The 25917-nt window shown below is 50.0% G+C and overlaps 1 protein-coding gene across 1 annotated transcript; it reads left to right on the forward strand.

Moving 5' to 3' along the window:
- Positions 1–3970: 3970 nt before the first annotated feature.
- Positions 3971–24405, forward strand: TMPRSS3 (transmembrane serine protease 3; the record flags this gene model as incomplete). Its single annotated transcript, XM_081235830.1, has 13 exons — positions 3971–4003; positions 5331–5469; positions 10435–10545; positions 11407–11523; positions 11919–12042; positions 14790–14915; positions 16189–16232; positions 16710–16875; positions 17630–17799; positions 19624–19719; positions 20819–20961; positions 21550–21702; positions 24388–24405. The coding sequence occupies 13 exons, from the start codon at positions 3971–3973 to the stop codon at positions 24403–24405; spliced, it is 1440 nt and encodes a 479-aa protein (XP_081091956.1).
- Positions 24406–25917: the final 1512 nt, after the last annotated feature.

Here is a 25917-nt window from a genome sequence, read left to right on the forward strand (position 1 = left end):
ATCCAGATTGTTATCTTAAAAAATAAAAGTCAGTTATTTTACCAGCAAAAATGGGTTTATTCGAGAATAACAGAGAATTGCAATTCAGGACAAGCAAGTCACAGTAAAAACCACAGGCAAGTCTAATAAACAAAGGAGAGGAACATTAGTTTATAGTAAAAAGGGGGAAGCTGGGAGGGCTTACTCTGAACTAAGTCCATTGGATAAAAGTGAGAATTCAGGGTAATGATGGTTTTTCACTGGCTGAGTTACCGGGGTGGTCAGTTTCTTGTAGGAGATGCAATGTGCATCTTTTCCTGTTGGGGCGCATAATTGGTGATTCTTTCCTTTTGGTGATCCCTCTGCTGGGGTCTGTAATTGAGAATTCTTCCTGTAATTGATGTCTACCTGTGTGTCTGTGAGAACTCCCACTTCTGGCCTTCCAATTCCATTTTAGTGAGGTTTCCCTCTTAATTTTCACAAGGTTTTACAATATTGGTTTTATTATTCTTAGATATTTGATTATTATTGATGCACTGTAAAGTATATCTTTTAAAAATTTCATGTTCCTACTCTGTTGCTGATAAATCAAAATACTATTGATTTCACATTATTTTACACTCAACTTATATCCACAAGTCTTACTTGACTTACTTATTAATTCTAAAAGTTTATCTTTAGAATTTTAAAGATATTCTTTGTGCAAAAATAATTTTGTCTATGAATAATACTAGCTTTATTTCTTGTTTTTTAACCAGTGCATATTCTTTTCTTTTAAAAATTCTCCCTTCCTTCCTTTATTCCTTTCTTTTTCTTTCATCTTTTTTCCTTTTCTTTTTTTCTTTCTTCTTCCTCCTCCTCCTTCTTCTTTCAGTTTTATTGCACTGGTTTGGCCACCAAATATTGAATACATATGACATATACCTATATAGTGCATCTCCTTATATTTTTGTCCACCTCAGAGGAAAACGTTTCAATATTTCACCTTTAAATGTGAAAAGTAAAAATTATATTTTAAAGTAATATCTTTTTCCTTTGAGGATTTCAAAACATGAAATAATTTCAAAATCAAATGAATTATAGACCTTAAATTTGAATGTCTGAAAATAGGCAAAACTCGTTACCCAAAGGGAAAAAAGTAGATTTGGGGTCTGAAATAGAGCCTCTCCTCAAACATACTTTTCTCCTCTAAGAGTAAACCGCTTTTTGAACAATGGTGCTTATAACACATTAAAATGTAATTTTTAAAAAATATCTTATCCGTGTAAACAAGGAAGTGCCCTATCTAGCTTAATTCCTTTCTCTTAGATTGAAAAGTTATCTTCAAAGGCCAACAGTGAAAAGACTAAAGCTTCCTGATCAACGATTTCTTCTGGGGCTGAGCCCCAAAGCCTCCCTTCACTCACTAAAGGAACCAAGGTGGAAACAGACCACACCTGTAACTCAAGCTGTGTGAAGATGGTTACTAAGGCTTCACAGCTTCTAGAGGAGTCCTCGGGGGAGGATGCCCCTTCTCATACCTTCAAACCGAGGCCTCTGAAGACATTAGCTTGGTGAATATCAGATGCCAGCCCTACGTATGCTGATTTCTGTTTCCTTAACATTTTATTTTGAGTTTGATGGAATTGAATTGTAGGTAACCTTTCTGAAAAGCTACTTTATGGTGGTAGAAGTCTAGCTACCTTCATGGGTTCTTTCCCTAATACCCCCTGGTGAATTGTCCCAATCTCTGACTTCATCTGACCCACATGCCAACATGTGAACCCATGGTAATATGACCTCGTGGTTGCTTTTGGTTTTCTGCATGTCTACTCAGTATTGTCCATCCACCTAGGTTTACAATCAACTCGTATACATGGAGGCCCATCATACACTCACCATTGTGCTGGACACCCAAAGAGCACATTCTAGACTCTTGTCCTTCGAGAGCTGTACCACACTTGGGAGCGCCAGCTGTGACACTCAGGTAAAAGCAAAGGAAGGATTAAGTTCTAAGTTTCCTGTCGCTGTCTTTGAGAGCAAATACTCCTTCAGGGACTGGAGAGGGTAGTTAGGACAGATGTAAAGAAGGGATGTATGGGCTCGAGGGACACCTGGTGTTAAATGCAAAAGACACTGAGAGATATGTGGGCAGGTGCTTGGGGGTGGGAAAACAAGACTGAAGGAAATCACGATTGGCTGAATATAGTTCTTTGGCTACTGTTGCCATTGACCAATCCCACCAACACGACCTTCAAAATCAATCCCAAACCCTGCCCTTGATCTCCACCTGCACCACCAGCACCCTGGTCGCAGTCGTGGTGGCCCAGGGTTTCAGTAGCCTCCTCCTGGTTCTCTGTACACACACACCTGCCCCTCTACTTGGTGCACACAGGTAGTTCCCCACCACACCCGGGGATCTACCACATCAGCTCCTCCACCCTTTCCCTCACATGGATGCCAAACCAGAGTTCTCCCAGGAGCCCCGGCTCTCCAAGCTCTGCCCATTGGCCTTTCCAGGCACATAGGCTTTCCTGAGTTTCTCCAACACTCCTAACTCATCCTCTCCACTGGGCCTTTGGCATTGATGGTCCCATGCTTGGAGCGAGCTCCCCTCTTAGCTGGAGACAGGCTGGGACCTGGGACACTTTGCTGCAGTACTTGCACCTGGACAAACGACTCCTAGAGAAACAAAACGCAAAGAAACTATAAAGGACTAAAAATAACTTCGTGCATGCACAGTTAGGGCAAATTCTGCACAAGATTCAAAAAATACAAAAAGACCAAAAAAAAAAAAAACCAAAAAACAAACCCCCAACTGCCATTTCTGAAGAGCTGGGAGCAAAAACAGGGCACTGCAAATGCCCCCTGCACTCAACACCGCCAAAGGGGTGGGCAGACCACCTAAGTCACCCTCTGGCCTGACCCCTGGACACACCCCTACCCTCACCCCCTGTAAGGAACAGCTCAACCCCCCTCGGGGAGCAATCAGGGGAACCTGTTACTTGCTTTTGCTCCTTCCTGCGGCCGCAGGAGCCCCAACACAGCCTTGTCTGAATTTCTTGTCTGGCCTCTTATCAATTTCTATTGGTGAAGGAGGCCAAGAGTCCTGGTTAGTCTCAAGCTCACAAGACCCACTTTATCACATCATCGAGGGCTCTACTAAAACGTCACTTCCTTCCTGGAGGCCGTCCTCCACCACATTGTCCCATCATTATCTAAACGGCTCCCGGCCCCATCCCTTTCTAGTGTCTGTCATCACCTGAGACCACAGGTGAGGGCTTTGTCCCCTCTGCCATCTGCTCTGAGTCTAGATGGCTGGCTCATGGCAGATGGCCCATCAATATTTGCTGAATCAGTGAATGCACGACTCTCATCCAGCTCACATTCACCCTGGCCTCCCAAAGGGGCTCCCAGTCCCCTGCCCACAGCAGCAGGGCTCTGTGCTTTCCTGATAACACATCTTTAAGCTGTATTGTGTGCAGAAGTCTCTTGGGACGCAGAGGACTCTACAGAGTGGAGCGGGCAAGGTGTCTCTGTAGAGTGCTGGCTGCGGGTCCCCCGTCTTTTGTCTGCAGAGCGCTGCAAGTCTAAACCTGAGCTCAGGCACACAGGGGGCTAGAAAGCCCCACCAAAGCATTTCCCTGCCCTGCTGGGTGAGCTTGCTCAGCACTGGGCAGGACCTGCCCGTTCTTTTAAATAAAAGGAGTGCCTGTGTCCCAAAGCCTCTCTTATGAGAAGTTTCTGAAAAGGTTTGCTTACCTTACTTAACTAATTAAAGGCGAGCCACATTTTCCCCTCTCTGGTCTCTGCAGTCAACCACCAGTGGCTACTTGATAGTCACTGCCAGGTAGGGTTACCCAGAGGCCCGTGATCAAGCCATTTTGTGATGATTGAGTCGACAAGGCTGAGTGCCTTGGTGGAAATATTTCCCGGTTGGACTATCCTGTTGGCAGCCTGCTTACCATCACGCTTGCTTTTATAATGAGAAAGGAAATTATTTCTGCTTTTAATGATGGCGGCTCCAGAAATGGTGAGTGAAGTTGTGGGGGAGGATGGAGGGGAGAGAAGCCGCTTCTAAAAGATGACTTCACAACATTTCTGGATGTGAAACCTCCCAACCATGACCTGCTGGGAAGGGACTCCCTTACCTAGGTTCCTTGTTTCAGAAAGCATTTTGCTGTTGATTCTTATTCTTGTTCTAAAGCTAGGCTGTGGAATTTGCCACAGGCTGATAGCAAGCAGCAGTTACGAGCAAGAATCAAGGTAAAAAAATGCTGAATGTGAATTATTAGTTTCCTAAGCTATTCTTCGAAGCTACTCTTGCAACGGAAATGAAATAAACATTTTTAGCGCATAATTCTTGCTTAGATTTTCCCATGACCATGTGAAACAGCATGAAGACAGAGTTTGTTTTAAGTGGCTTAACAGTTCCCTTTTGAATTTCAAACATTACAAGTAAATGGAGAGAAAATAACCATGGGTGATCTAAGTATCCATGTTTATATGACTGTTGGAAAGTCTAGGTTTTAGCACTTTGCAGAAGCAACTTCCTGGGGTGCTCATGCCTGATTCCTCGGAGAGTGAGCTGGACTTTAGTTGGGAACATTTGGACTGTTTCCTTGCTGCCTCTGCCCCTCTTTTGAGTTATTGGAAATGACTTCCAAAGGCTTCTGACCTGTCCGGCATCGCGATAGGTGGAATTCTCTTGGAGGAAACAGATCTCCCGTGTAGCTTTTGGGCGAGCCCGCAGTCGCCAGCCACTCCTCCCTTTGTGAGGTAATGGGGGCCCTGGGCACCCGGAGGGCGAGGATACTTTCATCCTTAATTAGGTCAAGCCTGTGTGAGCCAGGAAAAGGTTGTGTTTACGGGAAGCTCCAAATACTGTGGGTGAGCGTCCCTTCCTTGGTGCTGTCTGCATTTTGGGGGCACGGACATTATGTGAGTATCCAGACTTCTTATAGTATGGTAGGTGTATCACCTGTACAGGCAAAAGGGTCGAGTTTAAGTGGGACAAAAGAGAGAAAGAAAGTGTTTGAAAGTAAGTTATCTTCTGAAAAATAATGGTAACAGGGCATATCTCTAGAGACATGCTATTCAATTGATTTGAAGATTGGTTGAACAAATGATGGGAAAGTCATACGTTTGGCAGAATTACATTCGTAGTTTCGCTCACTCTAGACGTTTCTCTGTTACCTGCTGTGGCTCAGAAACAAAAAAAAGCGTTCTCCCTGGACAAATAGTTTTGATTTATTGGCACTGAATGCTCTTTATGTGGATTGTCAGATTTCAAAGATTTCACACGACAAAGATTCGTCTGAGGCTAAAACTATAAATGGGGATGCAAACGCTCTCTATTCTTTCCTGCGAAGGAGGTGGAGGTAGAGCCTGGTCTCCGAGGTCCTGAAATAGTCACCATGGGGGAAAATGACCCACCTGCTGCCGAAGCCCCCTTCTCCTTCAGATCGCTTTTCGGCCTTGACGATTTGAAAATAAGTCCTGTTGCACCAGGTAGGTGGCACCAGGTATCATTTCTGCCCTGCCTCCCCTCCCCCATATAGATGATCGATGTGGCTGAGTGTTCCCCTGGAGAAATAACTCCCCAGGAGCCCTCACACCCACAGGCCGCTTCCTCGTGTTTGCAGAATCCTGGAGAGAAGAGGCATTAGGGGGGGCCGTCACTTTGTTCAGCCTCTTGCCAACTCCCTGGAGATAGGTGTTGGTATTCTCTGGATGGAGGTTTTCAGAAATCGAGGCTCCAACTGCCCCTGGGAGTTAGGGGTCAGATCCTGGCCAGGAAATCTCTGAGGCCTCCAGGAATTCCTGACAATCAGTGGTCACCAGTCCTTCCAGAAAACTTAAAATAAGCTGGTTGCCCTAATGGTATCAGATACCTAGATTAAAATTCAACAGCAGGTGACGGAGTTGCTCCTAGCAACTGAAGGAAGGAAAGTCGGTTTTGGAAATGGGTCACAAATGCTTGGAGAAATGGCAGACTCCTTCCTGCCTGGATAGGATCTTTTTGGCAAAGACCCTATCAGGACTTGTCACAGGAAGCTGTGGCTCCCTGGTCCCGGCTGCAGTCAGGAAGACTGAGCCCAGGGGCTGGGCAGAGGGACCTCTGGGGCCCCTGGCTAGGGTTCCAGAAAGCATGGCATGGGGGCCGCACTATTGGTTCCTTTTAAACCACCTGGACAACTGATGTGGACCGATGGGAGGTGGGAGAAGAGGTTTCAATTAAGGGAAAAGATACACAATTTACAAACGCTTTTCAAAAATTAGCCTCAGTGGAAATGAAGAAAAAACATCCTGCAGTTACCTAACCACCCAAACTTAGCTAGTTTTTACATCTTCTTTATTCTCTCCCTGTCCTTGTCCATAAGTATACACTCACAGGCAGTGCAGATGCAGACAGGCATTTTTCCATGTGCTTTTTGGTTTTCTAAATGCCTGTTTTTATAGGATCAGGTAGGTGTGTAATTTACATAGCCATTTTTGTCATCATTTGACATATAATTGTTTCTAATATCTTATAATATAAATCATAACATGAATAGCACTGTACATATTCTTTTCTGCTAAGTTTTGATCATTTCTTCATGATTAATTCCTAGTCATGGGAAGAAATAAAAACTTTTAAAAACTTTTCTTTTTAAATAAACCAATGCATTTTTTATGATAGAAATTTAGAAAATACAGTTAATCAAAGTTTTTTTTTAAGATGACCCACAATTTTACTCTTACTCAGAGGTAAACATATTAGCACTTTATAATTTATTTCTTGCCTTTTTCCTATCAACATATCTGTATTTCTCTTTGGAAATGAAATATGAAGGTAGACCCCAGAGATATTTTGGGCTTGGTTCCAGACCACTGCAATAAGCAAATATTGCAATAAAATGAGTCACACTAATTTTTTAGTTTCCCCATACATATAAAAGTCAAGTTTATTCAATAGCATAGTCTATTCAGTGTGCAATAACCTTATGCCCCCAAACAATGTACATACCCTAATTTAAAAATTACATTTTAACTTAAACAATTAACTTCATTGCTAAAAATTGCTAGCCTTTATCTGACTACACAGTGTTGCTACAAACCTTCAATTTATGAAAACTGCAATATCAGCAAAGTGTGATAAAACGAGGTCTGCCTGTACTATTTGTATGATTTTGAAGCTTTTTTTTTTTAACTTAAGAATATTATGTTCATCTTTCCATGACATTAAATAATTAAATAGCCTTTAAGGGTTGGCAAACTATGGTCCCTGGGCCAAATCTGGCCCACTGTCTGTTTTTATAAATAAAGTTTTATTGGAACACAGACATATCCATTTATTCACATTTTGTCTGGCTGCTTTCAGGCCATAGCTGCAGAGTTGAGAAGTTGTGACAGGGACCGCTTATGGCCCATAAAGTTTAAAACATTTACGATCGGGTCCTTCACAGAAAAACATTGCCGACCCCTCTCCTCTATCATTTTAGATATTTCTATACCATTTGTTATTTCACCACCTCCCTTTTTTTGGTCACTTAGGCTGTTTCCATATGTCCGTGCATCAATATTATCAAGGTCACTCCTTTAAGTGTCCTTTACATAGAGATTTGTGTACATCTATGATGACTTTTTAGGATAAATTCCTAGAAGTGGAATTAATAGGTCAAAAATTCTATCCATTTTTTAGCTTTTTGGTACATATTTCCAATTTGACTGTCCAAAGGTTTACACAACTTATACTCTTATTGACTGTTAAGTGGAGATCCATTTCCTTTCACTTTGGACTGCAGCGGGAATAGTAGTAGTAGTAATAATAATAATACATTGCAAAGGTGATATGTAATTATGTCTACTTTGTGGTGTTTTTTTCGTTTCCAGAGGGGTTGAAGGTGTTTTTTGTGTGTGCTTGTTTATCATTTGCATTCCTTCTTTGAAGAGATGCTATACCTTTTGCTTTTTATTCCAAGCATGTCCTCAAAGACAGGGCAAGGAGGAGGGGGACCACAGTGGGACCACAGGGCACGCAGCCAAGGAGCTGTAAAGTGGCAAATGTGAGCTGATACAAAGGTGCTAACTTGAAGGACAATCTTTGGATCTACAACGGGGGCTCACTTCCTAAACCTCACTCTTAGATACAGAACAGCTAGAATGATGAGAAGTCCTTCTGGGGTTCCTGCTGAGTTTTAAAGTGACTGGAGAGCCGGCATCTCCAGTAGGGAGAGTGACTGATTGGGGCAGGCTTCCGGAGGCGGGGGAGGTGGAGGGGAGGGGTCTGCTTGGCTGACTCTAAATTGGTCATCCTGAAAGGAACTGGTCTCTGGCCTTGAGATAAAACCACGTTCATTATCCCGAAACCATCCAACCATCCATCCATCCATCCATCCATCCATCCATCCATTCATCCATCCATCTATCCATCCATCCATCCATCCATCCATCCATCCATCCATCCATCCATCCATTCCTTCAATCTACTAACATTTACTGAGGACTGTGGAATGGCTAGTGCTGTTCTAGGTGCTGAGAGTACAGCCTGTAACAAGCCGCCCGCTCCTCCATCCAAGGCTAAACAAGGACCGTGCGGGTGGTCCCTCCGCCCTGCTCCACACTCACGGCACAGAGTCTGATGTGCATCTCCTATCCCCCCATTCTTCCCTTTCTGCTCCTGCCTTTTCCTTCTTTACTCTTTTCTCCTTTTCCTCCCATTTCCTCACTTTCTTTTTTCCATTTTTGTTTTCCAATTCACTTCTATTTTGGGCAACCGGGAAGGGTACTGACCATTTTATAATCGCAGTCTTTATAGCCAGAGGTTGAAGTTGTGGGTTTCCAAAGACAGACAGGGAGCCTCTTTTTGGCTCTTCCATGGGAGACTCTCGGCCCAGCATCTCCAAGAGCAGGGGAAGAGAGGCCAAGGGAGTCTCCATCCTGTGTCATCATGTGAGGCCTGGAAAGCTTCCTCCCTTTCCTACATTCTAATCTTCCTAATTATAAGAGAGGACAACTTCAGCATAGATGTATTTTCAGGATTGATGAGATAATTTGCATGAAATGGTCTGTTCTCCTGAGAGTAAACGTTGCAGTGGAAATCCTCCTGTTGTCCAGAGAGGCTTGCACTTTTGGGTTTCTTAAGCTCTTCACACCTTCTTTTCTACCAAATCAGCCTTGTTCTATAGGCAAGAACTGGGAAGGGTCTGGGGCTTTACCCTACTTGCAAGCTAACAAGTCAGCCTGCCCCAGTCCCACGGATGCTGGCAGAAGACACAGCCCTTCCGTCAGACACGTGTACGCACAGCACAGGTGGCACGAGCATCCTGTTTGAGTAGGTCACGCTTGCCCACCAAGTCCCTCGGCAGCAATGTGGAGCGGCCCAGGTGCACGCTGTACACGCAGTGGGTCTGCATCACAGCTGAGGAACCCTGAGCTGAGGGAATCCACATCTTTTATCATGGGCTTCAAACAGACCTGCACAGGCTTTGTCCCAAAGGAAGAGGTGGTATTTATTAAGCCAGACAGTAAATAATAACCTGTCCCTTGCTCTGGAGAAGGACACTATCTCTGTCTTCTAAGGCTGTTTGCTCTGCCAGAATCCTCCAAGAGATGGTCTGGAATAAAGGCCTTCGGTGTCTATGCCCAGGACTGGTGGAGAATGACCTGCACATCCACTGGTGACCCTCTCAGAGATCCCAGCTCTCTCTCTCCTGAAAGCACCCTGTTTGGGTTTTACATGTTGCCTTCCTCTTTAGGAAAACATCCTTGGAAGTTGGGGTTCTACCTCCCCTCCGTGTTAGTTTCCTAGGGCCACCAAAACATCACAAACTTGGTGGCCTAAAACAGCAGAAATCTATTTTCTCTGGGGGCTAGAAGTCTGAAACCAAGGTGAGGGCAAGGACTTGCTCCCTCTGCCACCTGCAGGGGAATCCTTCCTTGCCTCACCTTAGATGTTGGGGTTTGCTGATAAATCATGGGTTCCTTGGCTTATAGATGAATCACCCCAATCTCTGCCTTCATCTTCACATGGCCTTCTGCCTGCGTCTCTTCACATCATCTTCCCTCTGTGTGTGTCTGTCTCTGTGTCTGAATTTCCCCTTTTTATAAGGACACCAGTCATTTTAGATTAAGGCCCACATTAATGACCTTGATTTAACTTGATCACCTCTGTAAAGACTCTATTTCCAAATAAGATGATATTCTGAGTTCTGAGGGTTTGAACATACACCCGTCTCTTGGGGGACACAATTCAACCCATCACACCACCCCCTAGCCGAGGACGGATGGAGCTGGGCTGGAGTTGGGGAGCTTGGGGCTCAACTTTTAGAGAATGTGCCCCCCGGGTAGGCGGCCATTTCTCTAAGTCAACTCTCTTTGGGCTGGAACATTCTCTGCACTGAGGGCAGGGGGGATGAATAGCTAAATTTTGTTTTATTTCATTCAGATTCGTTGTTGCATGGCCTTTTGCTCTCCCCGCTTTTTGGTTTCTAGATGCCGACGCGGTGGCTGCCCAGATCCTGTCTCTGCTGCCACTGAAGTTCTTTCCCATCATTGTCATCGGGATAATTGCATTGATATTAGCGCTGGCCATTGGTCTGGGCAGTGAGTATGATCCATTATTTAGTAGGTTCTCAAGTACCTGTTCAGGCGTTTAGACTTTCACGGGCTCCCCCCTCACACCAGCCTGGGCCCGCCACACAGCCCTAATTACTAAGGCAAACACCCTCTGGGTTCGCTGATTTGAGCTTTATTTGCCTGAAGGATTGTGAAGCCGAGCTGGGCCCCAGCGGGGGCCTTTGGCTGTGCTGGAGGTTTTGTCACCAAGGAGCCTGCCCAGTTAAAAGTGGCCAAAGGCAGCTGATGAAACTGAACCCACAGGCAGGAGGGGGTGGGAGCTGGTGGAGGAGACAAGGAGGCCATTCATGCCAGGCCAAGCTGGGTTTCAAATAAGGTGCAAGTGGCTTTTGAGAAAGAGAGTCATTTGCATGGTCTCTGATAGGGAACAATTTCGCATTTACTCTTCAAATAGGCGGATCTCAGATCGGTTTAACTCTCCACGTGCTCGGCTTTGGGGTCCACAGTTCCCTCACTTCTCGCCCAGGGTCAGAGAAGACAGGAGGTAGATTGGGGGCCAGGGGTCCTCACTCAGGGCTCCTTGCTCAGACGGCTTAGCCAGTCGGCCACAGCCATGCACTTTCTCTCTGGACCTTGAGCCACCGGAGTCTAAATGCATCTTGAGTTGTGGCTTGAGGTCACTTAGGGAGACACGGTGGGGTGCAGCTGCCCCACCCGCTGGAATCTGGAACAGAAACTGGGCTGAGGGAAACAGGCTGCTGGCAGTGGTGCCGTTTCAACGCAGCTCTCATGCCGCTTGGGCAAGCTCAAGGCCGCGTGGCAGGTGCACGGTTGTCAGTGCTGTGCACTGAAGCAGCCCTTCCTCGGCCCCCTCCCTCCTTTCCCCAGTCCACTTCGACTGCTCCGGGAAGTACAGGTGTCGGTCGTCTTTTAAGTGTATTGAGCTGACGGCTAGATGCGACGGAGTGTCAGACTGCAAAGACGGGGAAGATGAGTACCGATGTGGTAAGGTCATGTCTTTTCACTGCAGAAGCAGGAGGACGTCAGTACAACCCGACCCTGACTTTCCCCATCTGAGAAATGGGTCCAAGGCAATGCCTTTGTTAAGTCATGGGATCCAACTGGCATTCACCCCAGGAGACCCTGGGCTGGGTATTAAGGGAGGGCCGTTACATGGAGCTAAAATTGGGTTGGGGAGACTCCGTAAGCAAGCAGAAGGGAACTCCAAGAGAGCTCAGAGGTCCAGCCGATAAGAACTGTGGCCACCCTGCGTGGGTGGGGCACTGACCAGGGGCAGGTCAGACTCAGCACGGGAGGGTCTAGGCTGGCTGCAGAGAGATTCTGCCGGATCTCAGGGCCCCTCAGGCCACTAACGACCTGTCTTCCTGGGCATTGGCCAGTCCGCGTGAGCGGTCAGAACGCCGCGCTCCAGGTGTTCACGGCTGCCACCTGGAGGACCGTGTGCTCTGAGGACTGGAAGAGTCACCACGCTACTGTTGCCTGTGCCCAGCTGGGGTTTCCAAGGTAATTCAGAGAGTGTCCAGCAGTGGGCAAGACATGAGCAGTGATCCCGATGAGGGCAGACAGCTGCCGTTTAGCTGGGCACGCACAAGGCCCCTGGACATCCCCATGGCGACCCTGTGATGCCTGACGTCACAGGTGCGCAAACCAAGGTCCCAGCACGCTAAGTGACTTGCTCAAGGTCACATGGGACCTAGTGTGTTTGGGGACATCTCAGGCCAGGACCCTAGATGCAAACATTCAATAAAGAGCTTCAGAGCTGAGGACTGAGCCCCCAGTTCCTCAGGCCACAGCTTTTGGGCAGCTTCCCGACACCACCCAGCTTGGTCCCACTTCCCAAGGAGCCCCAGAGAGCCAAGTTCGAAAAGTCAGCAATTTAGTGAATGTCCAGTTATTCAAAACAGTTGATTAGCAACAGGTGGAAGAAAGAAACAGGTAGAAGAAGGAACTATTGCAGTGGAATCTCCACGTTTCAACGTTCTGTGTTGCCTGTGGGACTTTTTGCACTGGGGCGACACATTTTGGCCCTGAGGTGGCCCCGTCCCTCCCCTGGCCCCTCCTTCAGGCCCCTGGTGGCTGCCGTCTTCCTCGGGTGCCCAGGACTCTGCACTCTTGCTCCTCTTTCTTCCAGACTCTTGGAGTTCAAAACCAGCAGGCTCTGGGTACCCACGCTCTCCTCAGGAAGTGGGCATCCCTGTTTGTGCCCAAGGAAATGGGCGTTCAAACCTCCACGCTCTGAGCAGGGAGCCCTGACTTGCAAATCTGATGCCTCATATTCTCAACTCTTTTCTCCAAAGCCAGTGAAACCCGCCCTCCAGCCTGTATCCCTGAGATGTGCCTCCTTTTCACCCGTGACAACCTGGATTCAGAAACCAGCTGCACTTCAAGCCCAACGACAACAGCAAAAGCACTCACACAATTGCCTTCAGGCATTATGTAGACTTGACCCCTCATAGGCGAGGAGGAAGTTTACACACCACACACACACAGACCACATCACACACCACAAACACACACATGCCACACACACCATGCACACACATCGCATCACACACACACCAATTACACAGACACACACACAAACCCCACGGCTCACAGCTGAAAGCTTCCCTTGGGCATTTCTGCTCCATAGGAGGTAGTTCCTTGGACTCACTAGGGGGCATCCTTTCTTCTTCCCGTCTGCCTCCCCTGCTTCTCCCTCCTGGACCACCTCCCCACCCTGAATCCTTGGCCTCCCCTCTGTCCTGCAGAAGGACCCAGCAGCCCCTCTCTCCTTCCCCCAAACCTTCCCGGCAGTGCTCAGGCATCTCTGCACCCCAGCCGTCTGCTGAGAGGGCCCTTCCTTGCTCCCTCTCAGGGCAAGTCTGGAGGATGCAATTTTCCAGTCGGTCCCCTCAACATTGTCCATTTTCTTCCCTCTGAACTTGCTCTGTTCTTCCCTGTTTCTTCAGTTCTAAGGTTTACTTCTGCATCCTTTCTTGTTTATTCTTCCTGGTTCTCTCTTGAAAGCCCTCCTTTGATCCCTTCTGCTCTACAGCATCCTGTGTCAGAGGTCTGTGATAAAGAAAAAAAGATAGACTGGCAACTCAGATTGCCTGGGTCCAAATCCCAGCACACAAGCAGCCCCGTCACATGACGGAGGCCTCAAAAATAAGGCAAATAATAGTACCAGCTTTAAAGGGTCGCTGTGAGGTTCAAGTGATCTTGGGGCTTCGAAGCCAGCCTGGACCACAGGGACGCCCTATAAGAGTCTGTGGTCATGGTTGTTGCTACCACTGAGACTTTGACAATTTATGGGGCTCCAGTTGCAGCCTTTGGGGTCCCTTTGCATCACCCCCACCGCCCCCCTGGTAGCCCAGTCCACCTGTATCAGGATCTCCATCTCGGTAACATCTGGCTCTTTCATCTGGTGCCTGACGTATCAGCAGGTGGAGCAATACCTGGGGAGGCTGGGAGGGTCACTGCTGCCGCCTGGATTACATTTTTCTCAAAACTCCAACCTGGCTGGACTCTGTATACCACGTACGCTGCCCGCGCCGCCCCCCAGCGTTTACAATCACCTGATGAAATCATGCTTGATAAGCTGGTGAGGTCGCGAGGGAAGCAAGCCAGCGACTCTGTCTTTTGTTCATCCCACGACCTCCCATCTCGTAACTCTTTGAAGGCCTGATGTGAAAAATATTACGCCCTCTTTCCCATCATTCTCCAGACCTGTCTCCTGACCCTTTAAACACTGGCTTGTCCTGGTGCCCCCGAATCTCTCCGTCTACGTGCTCTTCTCTCTGTAACGGGAGCCCTGCCAGCTCTGGGCAGCCTGGGAAAGTTTTTAATCTCCCCCAACCCCCAGCCTATCATACCTGGGGCGCTCAGCATCCCCACTTTGGTGCTCACCTGAAAACACTCCACCCAATTCTGTGTTCTGTTCTCTCTGAGGCTTGCTTCAGGCCAAGCAAAAGTCAGTTCAGCTGAATGCATCAGGGAGGGTCCAACCAGCTACGTCAGGAAGTGGTCCTCCCTCCCATGGGGCTGGAGCCCACGGTGGGTGGATGGGCTGTGGGGAGAGGGTCGCCCCAGACTATTCCAGGTCTGGAATACCTTGCTAAGTTGGCAGAAGGAAGCCATTGATGGTTTGGGGGTGCAAAACGACTCCCCTCCCAGTATGATAGCTGTATCATTGTGACTTGAGCCCAGGTAGATTGGCTGCAGAGTGAATTCCACACATCGGGTCTGCGTTTCCCTTGTGCTTGCAGCTATGTGAGTTCGGACACCATCAGAGTGGATTCACTCGAGGAGCAGTTCCGAGAGGACTTCGTTTCCATGAATCACCTCTTGCCAGATGACAAAGTGACCACTTTACACCAGTCGGTGTACGTGAGGTAAGCGGCCAGGTGGTGCTGTGTCCACTTATGTCCAGTCATCCGCTGGACCTGTGCATGAGGTTGTGTTCTCCAAGTGCAAGGTGTAGGTTTGGCCGCTTTGGTCAGATGGGTGGATGCACCAGGCTAGGGTACAAGAACTAAATCCCAAACCAGGCAAATACAGCCCAACAGAGAGAAGGAGGAATGGTGGTAAAGGGGTCCCATGATGCACGTGTCGTAAATGCAGCATTGCACCGTGCACACAGTGGGCGCTGCTGATGTGTTTGGGGACAGAAAGGGAGGGAGGGAGGAGAAAAAATATTAGAAAGAAAGAAATTAAGAAAGAAACGTATCCTTCTTTCTTTACAAAGTACTTTACTGTTCACCATTTGTATTATATGTTTCCCCAAAGAAGTCATAAGGAAGGTAAAACGAGGTATCCTTAAATGACAGTCAGGTACCTGAAGCTTACAGGGGTCACCTGTCTGGTGCACAGAGGTGCGTCAGGCTTTCTGAACCCACGTTCCATATGCTCTTCCTGACTCCTTGGACCAAACCCCAAGAGGAGTGTGTTCTCTGCTCCAGGAAACAACTGCCTGTCAGCCTATTGTGTAATTGACAATCGCTTCCGAACCCACATGCAATCTGCAGGGACAGCTCATCTCTTGGGTCCTAAAAACTCAGTCTGGTGACACTAGCTTTTTCTTGCGTGATCATGTGACAGGACTGGGGCTCTAAAGGCAGGAAATCTACAAAGGGATCCCAGGGTGGATTGTAACAGGAGCACCCAGCCACTCAAGGGAGAGTGTGTGTCATTTCCCGGGCAATCACACCTCAGCTCTGGAGGTGGGGGGGAGGTCTTCTCTGACATGCATGTGTCCCAGGCTGCAAGGACTTTGTGGCAGGAGAGGCTGCCACGCCATCCGATGGACACTGTGTCCAGTAGGGGCCAGTGAAGAACATCGGGGTAAAACTGACATGCAAATGACACCAGTGTATATTTATATAATATAGCTCATTATGCATTTCTTGTCATTAGCTATACAAAGCCTAGAAATACTCAACACCCAGTCACACACACCATATCTCACTGTAGTCACGTGTTTTATAATGAATTGTGTGACCTCACTCTCGTGGGTTTTTTTTTATAGACGAAAATTATAATCTGTATTCAAGAGCAGGGGAGTAAAATTTATTTTTCTTTTACCCCAAGATTTAAGTAAAAAAAAAAAAGTGTTCAGTTCACAGGCCTCGGGTATTTATCATTAAGCACGCTCTTTTTCCACTTTAGGGAGGGATGCACCTCGGGTCACGTGGTTACCTTGAAGTGCTCAGGTGAGAGTCACAGAAATGCAGAGAGAAACGGAAGGAAGCCCTGGCTCACAGGCTCCTGTCCCCCCTCCCCGCTCCTTGGACCACTCTGCTGGCAGTCCCTTCCTCCCAGGGGCCAGGTGGGAACTCTGTGACCCCCATCTGCCAGGTTGGTGAAGAGAGCCCTGGGCGACTTCTCAGCAGCAGACAGGCGCACGATGTCCTGTCCTTCCATGGTGGCTCCAATCGCCTGACTCTCTGTCACCTTCTCTTTCCCACCCCTCCTGCCAGAAAAGTGTGCACGGGCTGCTTAGTGCCCGCCCCCAGCCTGGGCAGGCACCCTGTGTTCCTGGCAAGGGGGCGCCGTACCTGGCGCTGTGTCCTGACGGGCTTTTCCCACTGCACCCCTACAACACCCTGCTTGTCCCACACCGCAGGTGACCTGCCCACCCCATCCCTCACCCTGAGCTCACGCCCCTGCCCCTCCCTCTCCCCCTGCAGTCTGTGGTCTGAGGACGGGCCCCAGCCCGCGCATCGTGGGTGGCAACGTGTCCTTGCTGGCGCAGTGGCCCTGGCAGGCCAGCCTGCAGTTCCAGGGCTACCACTTGTGCGGAGGGTCCGTCATCACCCCCGTGTGGGTCGTCACTGCTGCCCACTGTGTTTATGAGTGAGTTCTCCTGACCTCCTTGTGGGGGGTCCTCATCTTCTGCAGACCCCCATCCCAATCCGGGCCATGTTGGGACAGGGCTGATTTGGGTGGTCGACAGCAGGGCAGGTCCAGAAAGCAGGAAGACAGACCGGATGGTCACAAAGTAATGTCCACGGGGCGGGACACCTTCCTTCTTCACTGTGGATCCAGCTCCATCAGCTGGGTGAGACTGGTGACCCCGGGCTCATTTTAAGGACCTCTGGCCTGCAGCTCTTGCAGAAAAGAGGGAAAGAAGAGGAAGGAAGCTCTCGCAGGAGGGAACCCAGTAATGCAAAGGCCCTAGGCCTCCCCATAGCTCATCACAGTGGACCATGCTGTGGCCGAGAGGGAGAGGGATGGTGCAGGGTAGGCAGGGGTCTCCCCAGAACCAACCCCCTCTACCTTGAGTCCCTCTCAAGGGGGGTGGCTTGGAAGAAAACCACAGAAAATACTTCCAAACACAGGGGCAATTGTCCCCGTTATTTCCACCTCCCTCTATTTCGGTTTCTGATGGAGAACAGACCCTGTTGGACTCTCACAGGGAGCAAAGTTCAGCTCACTTCTCAAATGCCCAGAGGTGCAAAGAGCAAGGCCTGTCTAGGAACTGCATAGGGTGGGTCTGTGCTTCTGCAGGGCTTGGTGGGGGAGATGTCCGCTGGCATCTCCTTGGCACTGGCTCTCGGGACACCTGAGGGGTCCGTGGGTTAACGTGCTTGGGGCTTTCTCATTTTAGTCTCTACCTCCCCAAGTCATGGACCATCCAGGTGGGCCTCGTTTCCCTTCTGGACAGCCCAGCCCCCTCCCATCCGGTGGAAAAAATCATCTACCACAGCAAGTACAAGCCAAAGAGGTTGGGCAATGACATCGCCCTCATGAAGCTGGCCGGGCCTGTCACTTTCAACGGTACGTCTGGGTCTCTGTCATTTTGTTGGCATCCTTTGTTTCAAGAGAATTTGAATTGCTTGCTGAAGCATGTTGATGAAGGCTGCCTTACAATCTCTGCCAGATAATTCCAATATGTGATTCATTTCCGTGTTGGCCTCAGTTGACCGTCTCTTTGCATTAAAGTTGTGATTTTCCTGGTTCTTGGTATGATAAGAAATTTTCAGTCATATTCTGGACATATGGGCCATCGTGTTAGGAGACATACATCTTCAATTTTAGCAGACGGTCACCCTGTTCAGGTTCACTATGCAGGTCCTGGCCTGCTTTTGTGGGCTGTGGTTCTGATGATTATTTGATTTCAGAGCCTTTGTGGTTCTACTTTGGTCAGCTTGGTTTGGCTGGGGCCACTGGGGCCCTCACTTGTGCTACATTCTTTCTACTGGTACCACCTGGAGATTAAAGGGACTCCCCCAGGCCAGACCACCTGGTGCCTGTGGGTGGTAGAGGGGGGGTCTCAGGCCCATGGGAACAAAGAGCTTTTTCTTGTTTCGTGTTTATTGTGGTGAGGTCCCCACCCACCTGCCTGGTGTCTCAATCTTGGCTGAGAAAGAGAGGGCCTCCCAGGCCAGCCAGCTGGTTGTGGTGGCATCTTCCCTGCAGCCCTTTCTTTACAAGTTAGAAGACACTGGGAATCTCCAGCTCCTGGAAATACTCAGAAACGTTCTCTCCCAACCAGCTGCTGAGTTCAGAGGCTCTGTTTCTCCACAGAAATGTCAAGCCCTGACTCCCAGAGGTTTCAAAAACACCAGAAAAGCCACACAGGATAGAACTTTCCAAGATGTTGCAGATGCAACAAAGCATATGAGCCTACTCCTCGATAAGTAAAAGCCCCCTTCTGCCTCCCAAGGATTAGAGCAGCTCAGAGAGCAGTAGAGTATAATCAACAAGGCCCCTTGTTTGGAGCAGAATCCTGGCTCAGGACCAGCAGCAGGTTGGACCTGGCAGAATCAACAGTGTGTTTATCACACAGCACACAGAATTCTCTACGCATCACTCTTGGAAGCAAATATTTCTAGAGAAACAAAGAGAAATTGTAAAGGTGGTGTTTGTTTGTTAATTATGATTAATGACCCTTGGTTATAAAAAGAGGTGCCACCACTTGCACTTGGACAAAAATTACAATGAGTGCCCTTATCGCTTCTCTACCTTTCCATTATTGTCCTACCCCAAAAGCTTAGCGTGTCTCAGAATGCAGTCACGTGAAGGCCCCGTGACAGTCTTTGGTGAAGGGCTTACGTGACACAGCCCACGTGGACAGGCAGGCTCATCACCTCCAGATATGTCAGGAGGGATGGGAATATTCACGCAGTGTTGGTCCATAAAGCAGCGTGCCCATGGTCCAGAACAAGAGCAGGCAGACTATGGCCCATGGGCTGAATCTGACCCTTTGCCTACTTTTGTAAATAAAGTTTTATTGGCCCACGGCCCATTGGTTCACCACTGCCCGTGGCTGCTTTCATGCTACTGTGGCAGAGGTGAGGGTTGAAACAGAGACCACGTGGCCTTCCAAGCCTAAAATATAAACGATTTGGCCTTTTATAGAAAATTTGCTGACCCCTGGTCTAGACTCCCTCATGTTGCCACGGTCTAGGGTTGTTTTAAAGTTTCAGGGCTCTGGTGGGAGAGGGGTCCCTACTCTGAGCAAATAGCTTCCAAACGACCAGGGACCTGACCTTTCTCTAGGAGCCGGCTTGAGCTGCCAGAGCGGTAGGCACTGAGAAGACGGTTTTCTCAGACCACAGCTGCCACGGGCTTGAAAGCTCTTGTTTCCTCTCCAAACAGAGATGATCCAGCCAGTCTGTCTACCCAACTCCGAAGAGCACTTTCCTGATGGGAAAATGTGCTGGACGTCAGGCTGGGGGGCCACAGAGGATGGAGGTCAGTGTTCTGAAATCAAGGTTCTGAGTCCAGGGTGCCTAGAACCGAGAGGGCTGTGGGCCTGCTCCCCAGGCTCCCAGTGTAATGTCCCCGCCCACGTGTCCCGGTCGGGGTGTAGCGCAGACCCCCAGCCACTGAGACATGAGAGGACTGGGAGGCGAGTGTGCCCTGTGGTGAGCCGGTAATACATGAAGGTCACAGTTTACAAGCAGGTGAAGTTAGAGAGTGTCGATCCGTTCGGGTGGGTGGCAAGGCTGACCCACCGCAGATGTGTTAGTTTCTTGTCGCTGCTGTAACAAATGGCCCCAAATTTAGTGGCCTAAAGCAATGCACGTGTATTACCTTACAGTTACGGGGGTCGGAAGTCAGAAATCAGTGTGTCAGGAGGGCTGCCATCCTCCCGGAGTCTCTGGGGGAGCATCCATCCCCACGTGTTCCAGCCTCTAGGGCCCCTGCATCTCTTGCTTCCACCCTCACCTCCACCTTCAAGCCAGCAGCACAGCATCTTCCAATCTCTCTCCCCTCTGACCTCTGCTTCTCCTATCATCACATCTCCTTCTCTGACCCTTTGAAGGACCCTTGTGACTACACTTAAGTTCCACCCAGAGAGCCCGGCAGCGTGTCCCCATCTTAAGGTCTTATCACATCTGCAAAGTCCCTTTTAGAAGGTGACACGGTCCCTGGTTCCGGGGGTTGGGATGTGGATGCCTTTGGGAGTACAAGTTTCTGCTGACCACCCCGAGGTTCCACCCCAAAGCTGTGAGTGGGACCTTCGCGTGCCTCAGTTTCCCTGCTGACACCTGGGTTATTTTGGAAACTAAACAGACTGGTGTAGGTCAAGTGCTTGGGCCAGGACAGGCTCTGGCGGGGTGGGGGTGGGGGTGTCCCTGTTGGCTACAGTTGCCCCCCCTCCTCCCACATTGGTGACCTTAGGGAAGTGAGTGGCTCTAACATGAAGCAGCGGGATCCCCCAGCCCACACCCCAGGGGTTAGAGCTCTAAGGCTATCCACCTCCAGCCTTCCCCGCCCACATGCAGGCCCCCTGAGTTCCCGGTGGGGGCCCCCCGCACCACACGGACCGCCCCCTGCTCTGACCCAGGCGATGCCTCCCCGGTCCTCAACCATGCGGCTGTGCCTCTGATCTCCAACAAGATCTGCAACCACAGGGACGTGTACGGCGGCATCATCTCCCCCTCCATGCTCTGTGCTGGCTACCTGAAAGGCGGTGTGGACAGCTGCCAGGTAGGGGCCCCTGGTGACCCCTGGGGGCCACGCTGCGAGCAAAGCGAGGCTCTGCTGTGGCGACCCAGCCTGCGGGAGAGGCCACCACCAGCATGTGCCTGTGACTGACTGAAAAGCACACTTACAGGGCGTGGGAAGAAGTTTGCCCCAGATGTCAGTGTTTACCCAACGCTCCCTGCTGCCTGGGTGCCGGGCAGTGGGAGGGAGGGACCAAAGGGGCAGAGGGCAGGTGGGACCCAGTGCATCCAGTCTGCAAAGCTACAGTGGGCGAGACTCCAACGCTGCCTGGTCCAGCCGAAGCCCCTGGCCAGGCAGACCCTCCGTCTGAGGGCACCCTCTGCTCCCGCAGCTGCCTTGACCTTCGTGGGTTCAGGGTGCCGAGAGCTGGCAGGGAGACGGCTGGAGGGGGACCGTCCCCAAAGGATAAGGACCCCACTCTTAGGGGTGCAAGTCAGTTCCAGAAGGGTGGGGGGTGAATGCAGAGCCATCTTTGTGCTGTATTTTGTGACAGAGTGAAGCGGGGGGATCCTGCCACCAGGACAAGGGACACACCTGTTGTGTGCCCTTTGCTCTTTCCTTGTCATCTAGGGAGACAGCGGGGGGCCCCTGGTGTGTCAAGAGAGGAGGGTGTGGAAGTTGGTGGGAGCCACGAGCTTTGGCATTGGCTGTGCCGAGGTGAACAAGCCCGGAGTCTACACCCGCATCACCTCCTTCCTGGACTGGATCCACGAGCAGATGGAGGTGGGTGCGGCACTGCCCCTGCCCTGGAATCTCGTGCTGGTCCCCGTCAGTCATTCCACCTCTAGCATCCCTTCCGTGGGACCCCAGTCCTGCTGTCCGGAGCCAGGAAGTGACCAATTAGTTATCGATTTGTCAAGCGGTGACTTTGTGCTCCTGGGTGTTAGACTGAGCATGGCTAATCCCACAGACAAGGCCCTGGCGGGGTGGGCATGGCGGGTGGGCACACACAGGGCGAGTGTTGCTGGGACATGAAGGAAACATGCTTCCACCAACTGGGCAAAGGAGGAGGGGCAGCCGAGGAAGAGCCCTGGGGGATGGGAACCAGTCAGGTGGGCACGTGTGGGTGTGAAGACAGGTGGGGGATGGTCTGGACTGGAGGCCCTCGATGCCCACTGTGGACTTAGGACCTTGCCAGGAGCCAGGGTGGGATGGAGAGTCCCCAATCAGGAGGGGTCTGGGCGGTTCTGTGCCTTGGGGGGGCCTCCCTGTCAGGGGTGGTGCTGGAGGAGGGAGACGGGTCAGTGAGGCTGGCTTGGCAGGACCAGGGTGGGCAGGGGGGGCCCTGCTGATGGTGGGAGGAAGAATGGGATGCCCAGGGACAAGGAATGCCCCAGCCTACTCTAGGCCCCAGCGCAATGGCATGGAAGACAGGGGGAGACACCCACCTAGGGAGCAAGAGCCTGGACAGCCCGGCCTTCCACCCCACGGGCGCGCAGCCGATGTTTGCGGGCCTGATCACCGGCTCTGAGTCCCACGTCAGGCCTTGGACCAATTGCAAAGAACTTTGTATATTTTTTTTTTTTTTGGTCTATTTTGTTGTTGTTGTTTTTGTTGGTTTTTTTTTTTTGAGGCAAAGTTTACACAGAGTGAAACAGACCATTCCAAAGTGAAAATCTGGGGGCATTTAGCCCATTCACCATGTTTGGCTGCTGCCGTCTCTACCTCGTTTCAGAATATTTTCCTTTCCTGGAAATAAGACTTCATGAAGCAGTGGCTCCCTGTCCCCGTCCCCCGGCCTCAGTGACCAGTAATGTGCTTTCAGTTCTGGTAGAGCAAGACCTTTAAAATGCTCCTTTTAATTTAAAGCATTTGGCTAAGAAGGACCAAACTCCTCAAGTGAACTGGTGTTAATTTCCACTTCTTCCTCCTTGAATATTTGCCTTAAATCAGGAGCTACGAGCAGGGCTGAGGCCCCAGGACTGGGCCTGGCTGGAATTCCAGCCCTGCTGTCGTATAGTGTGTGCTCTGCGGGCACACAGTGCCAGCCCACTGCAGGGCAAGGCTAGGAGATAGGCCTGCCGGGGACTTCTGCTGGGGCTCATTTTGCTGTCAGCTGACCGCCTGGCCCAGCGCTGAGGGCTGTGCAAGGCTCTTCAGCCCCAAATTCAGCCCAAATCCCTGACCCCCTCAGAAAACAGACGTTTGAAAGAGCAGCCTCCTTGCTGCAGTGGCTGCAGACAGCCCGTGAGCAGGATTGAGAGGGGTGAGGGTCATGTGGGCCGGGGGGGTGGGGGTATCACGTGGGCATAGGGAGTGGAGGACCCTCCGCATTCGCCCAGGGAGCCTCGGAGGCGCAGTTCCACGACACGGCTCCCAGGGTCAGAGGGTCCATGTGACCAGGCTTGTTGCAGGGGTAGGTTGAAGAAGCCCGGCCCAGTCCTGAGCTGGTGGGGAGGACCGGGTCCCAAAATCAGTCTGGGAGGTTCTGACAGAGGGGTCCTGACATCTCAGCCCATTTCCGCCAGCACCGCCCTGGCTGTGGGGCCCTAGGACTATTCCCATATTAGAGGTGAGGGGACCCACATAAGCCCCCTGCCGAGGCTAATGAGGGCAGAGCGTGAATGTAACCAGCTCCCTGAGCCCAGCCCCCCACCCCGCAAAGCCCAGCGATGGATCTGCAAGCGGGGGTGCAGAGTTCTCCGCCTGGCTGCTCGCTGGCGTGGAGGGTCCAGAGGGTCCGATCGGACGCCCTGGCAATCCTGAGGCAGGGGTCTCCAGGGCACACTCTGAGGACGTGGGAGGACTTTAGAAAGGGCTCCTCCTCCTCCCAGAGCTCGAGAAACAGGTTCTTCTGGATATAGGTGGACGGCTCCCCCGAGGCCTGGGAGAGCATCTCAGCCACGGCAGCCTCTGGCACCTGAAGGCCTGTGTGAGTCATGCCTCTCTTCAAACATCTCTGGGATGACCCAGAAGAGGCTTCCCTCCCATGAGAGTTTTCCAGCGGGCCTGCATTTTTAGTTGTTTCTTTTGAACCTTGATGTGAGGGCCTTCCAATAGCTCTCACATCTCGAGGGGAATCACCCCGTTTTTTAGCTGATGCTAAAGCTTGCTGCATCACCTTCATTTTGATCCAGTAGTTTTCTCTCTCTGCTGGACGCTTAAAACAAAATTGGTGCAACGCAAAGAGAGACACAGGAACACTGACACTAAGAGCTGGAAACGATGGAGAAGTCTCAGGCTGATGACGGAGGCGGCAGGGGTGTGGCAGGTTGCAGGTGTGGCACAGGGAAGGGGGGCTCTTTCACACGTGCCTGGGGTCCGCATGGAGCAGAGACCAACTTTGTCCCCCTCAATCGCGAAGTGCTGACGCTCCACTCAGGGTACAGTCAGGTGCTCACTCCATCTTAATACTGGAGAGATGGCTTGAGGCGCTGACAAAGATAATACCTATGTTTTCATTTCTAGAGGGACCTGAAAACTTGAAGAGAAAGAGGCAGGTTACCACCTTGAGTTCCTGCCAAGATGGAGACATCCCTGTCCTTCCATGGATTCTAACAGCAGAGCCAAAAGAAGGAGCATCTTTTCGTTCCTCTACATCTAGAGCGATTTTCTTCTATCACCTCTAACAAGCCAGAGGGGCATTGGACTCAAATGATCCTGAACTTCCTTTCTGATCTTCACTAAGAACAGAAGCAGGAATGCCTCTGAAGCGCTACATTTTCCTCCCCTGCAAAGCGATCCACACCTTAGCCCCTCAACAAAGACACGGCAGCCTGGACCTGCAGGAGTGCGGTCAGTGTAGATGCAGCTGTCTGCACCTTTCTATCCGGGCACCAGAACCTAACCAAGTTTCTACCAGGATCTCCTTTGACATATGGGAACTTAAGATTATAGTTTGAGGTTTAGTTCTAGTATTTTCTGTAGCCTTTGGTGCTTGATGTATCATTGTCCCTTGCTTCCAGAGGATGTATCCTTTCTTAGCACATTCATCACTCCGAGCTTGTCTGAATGAATCCTGACTGCTCGTGTAAGCTTAATTCAAGAGGCTCAATTAATTTGATCTCTTCTATATCCATCGTGCGTTTTGTATTTTCTGTTAGAACAGGTTTCTCGGCAGATCAGAATTACCTGCTATTACATCACAGCACTCAGAAGCAGAGTAAGAAAAGAAAGTACTAAGTCAAGACCACCTAAACCTCACACAATGGTACTGAGGCAGACTAGACAGTCTCAAGTCACTAAGAGGCCAGAGGCTTCCCTACCTCTCCGTATGGGCCCATTTATCTCCCACACAGCTGCAGGATTAGAGACCCTTCCTGGTACCCACACACCTTCTGCAGTCCGCATAACACACACATAACAGAGGAAGGTTACTTGGTAACTAATCACTGTCCAGTGGTGCTTTATCACAAATGACTTCATCAGAATATGAATCCGTTGCTTTGCCTGAGGTGACAATGGGAAAGATGGGTGAGTTTCAAAGAGATCAGAGATGAGTCCAGGTACCCGGGGAAGGGCCGGCTCCAGGGAGCCTCCATGTGTGAGAAGGGGATGGGGAAGATAGGGAGGGAGAGCTAAGGACAAACTTTATTTGGATGCACCTCACTGTATCATAGTCACTGCACAGATCTCTGTACATGACAGAAAGTGACAAGACCGTTTTTATTTTAAGTGTTTCTGCCCAGCTCTCTTTGAAAGCAGTGGTAGCTCACCAAAGCACCTTGAGAAAGAGGAACAAAGCCGGAGGTATCACCCTCCTGATACCAAACTATCCTACAAAATTTCAGTCATCAAAACAGTATGGTACTGGCACAAAAACAGACACACAGATGAATGGAACAGGATAGAGAGCCCAGAAATAAACCCACACTTATATAGGCAATTAATCTACACCAAAGGAGGCAAGAATATACAATGGAGGAAAAGACAATCTCTTCAGCTACATGCAAAAGAATGAAACTGGCCTACTTTGTTACACCATGAACAAAAATAAAC

Source organism: Mesoplodon bidens (assembly GCF_964165515.1).
Source record: "Mesoplodon bidens genome assembly, chromosome: 5".
Taxonomy (NCBI): Eukaryota; Metazoa; Chordata; class Mammalia; order Artiodactyla; family Ziphiidae; genus Mesoplodon; species Mesoplodon bidens.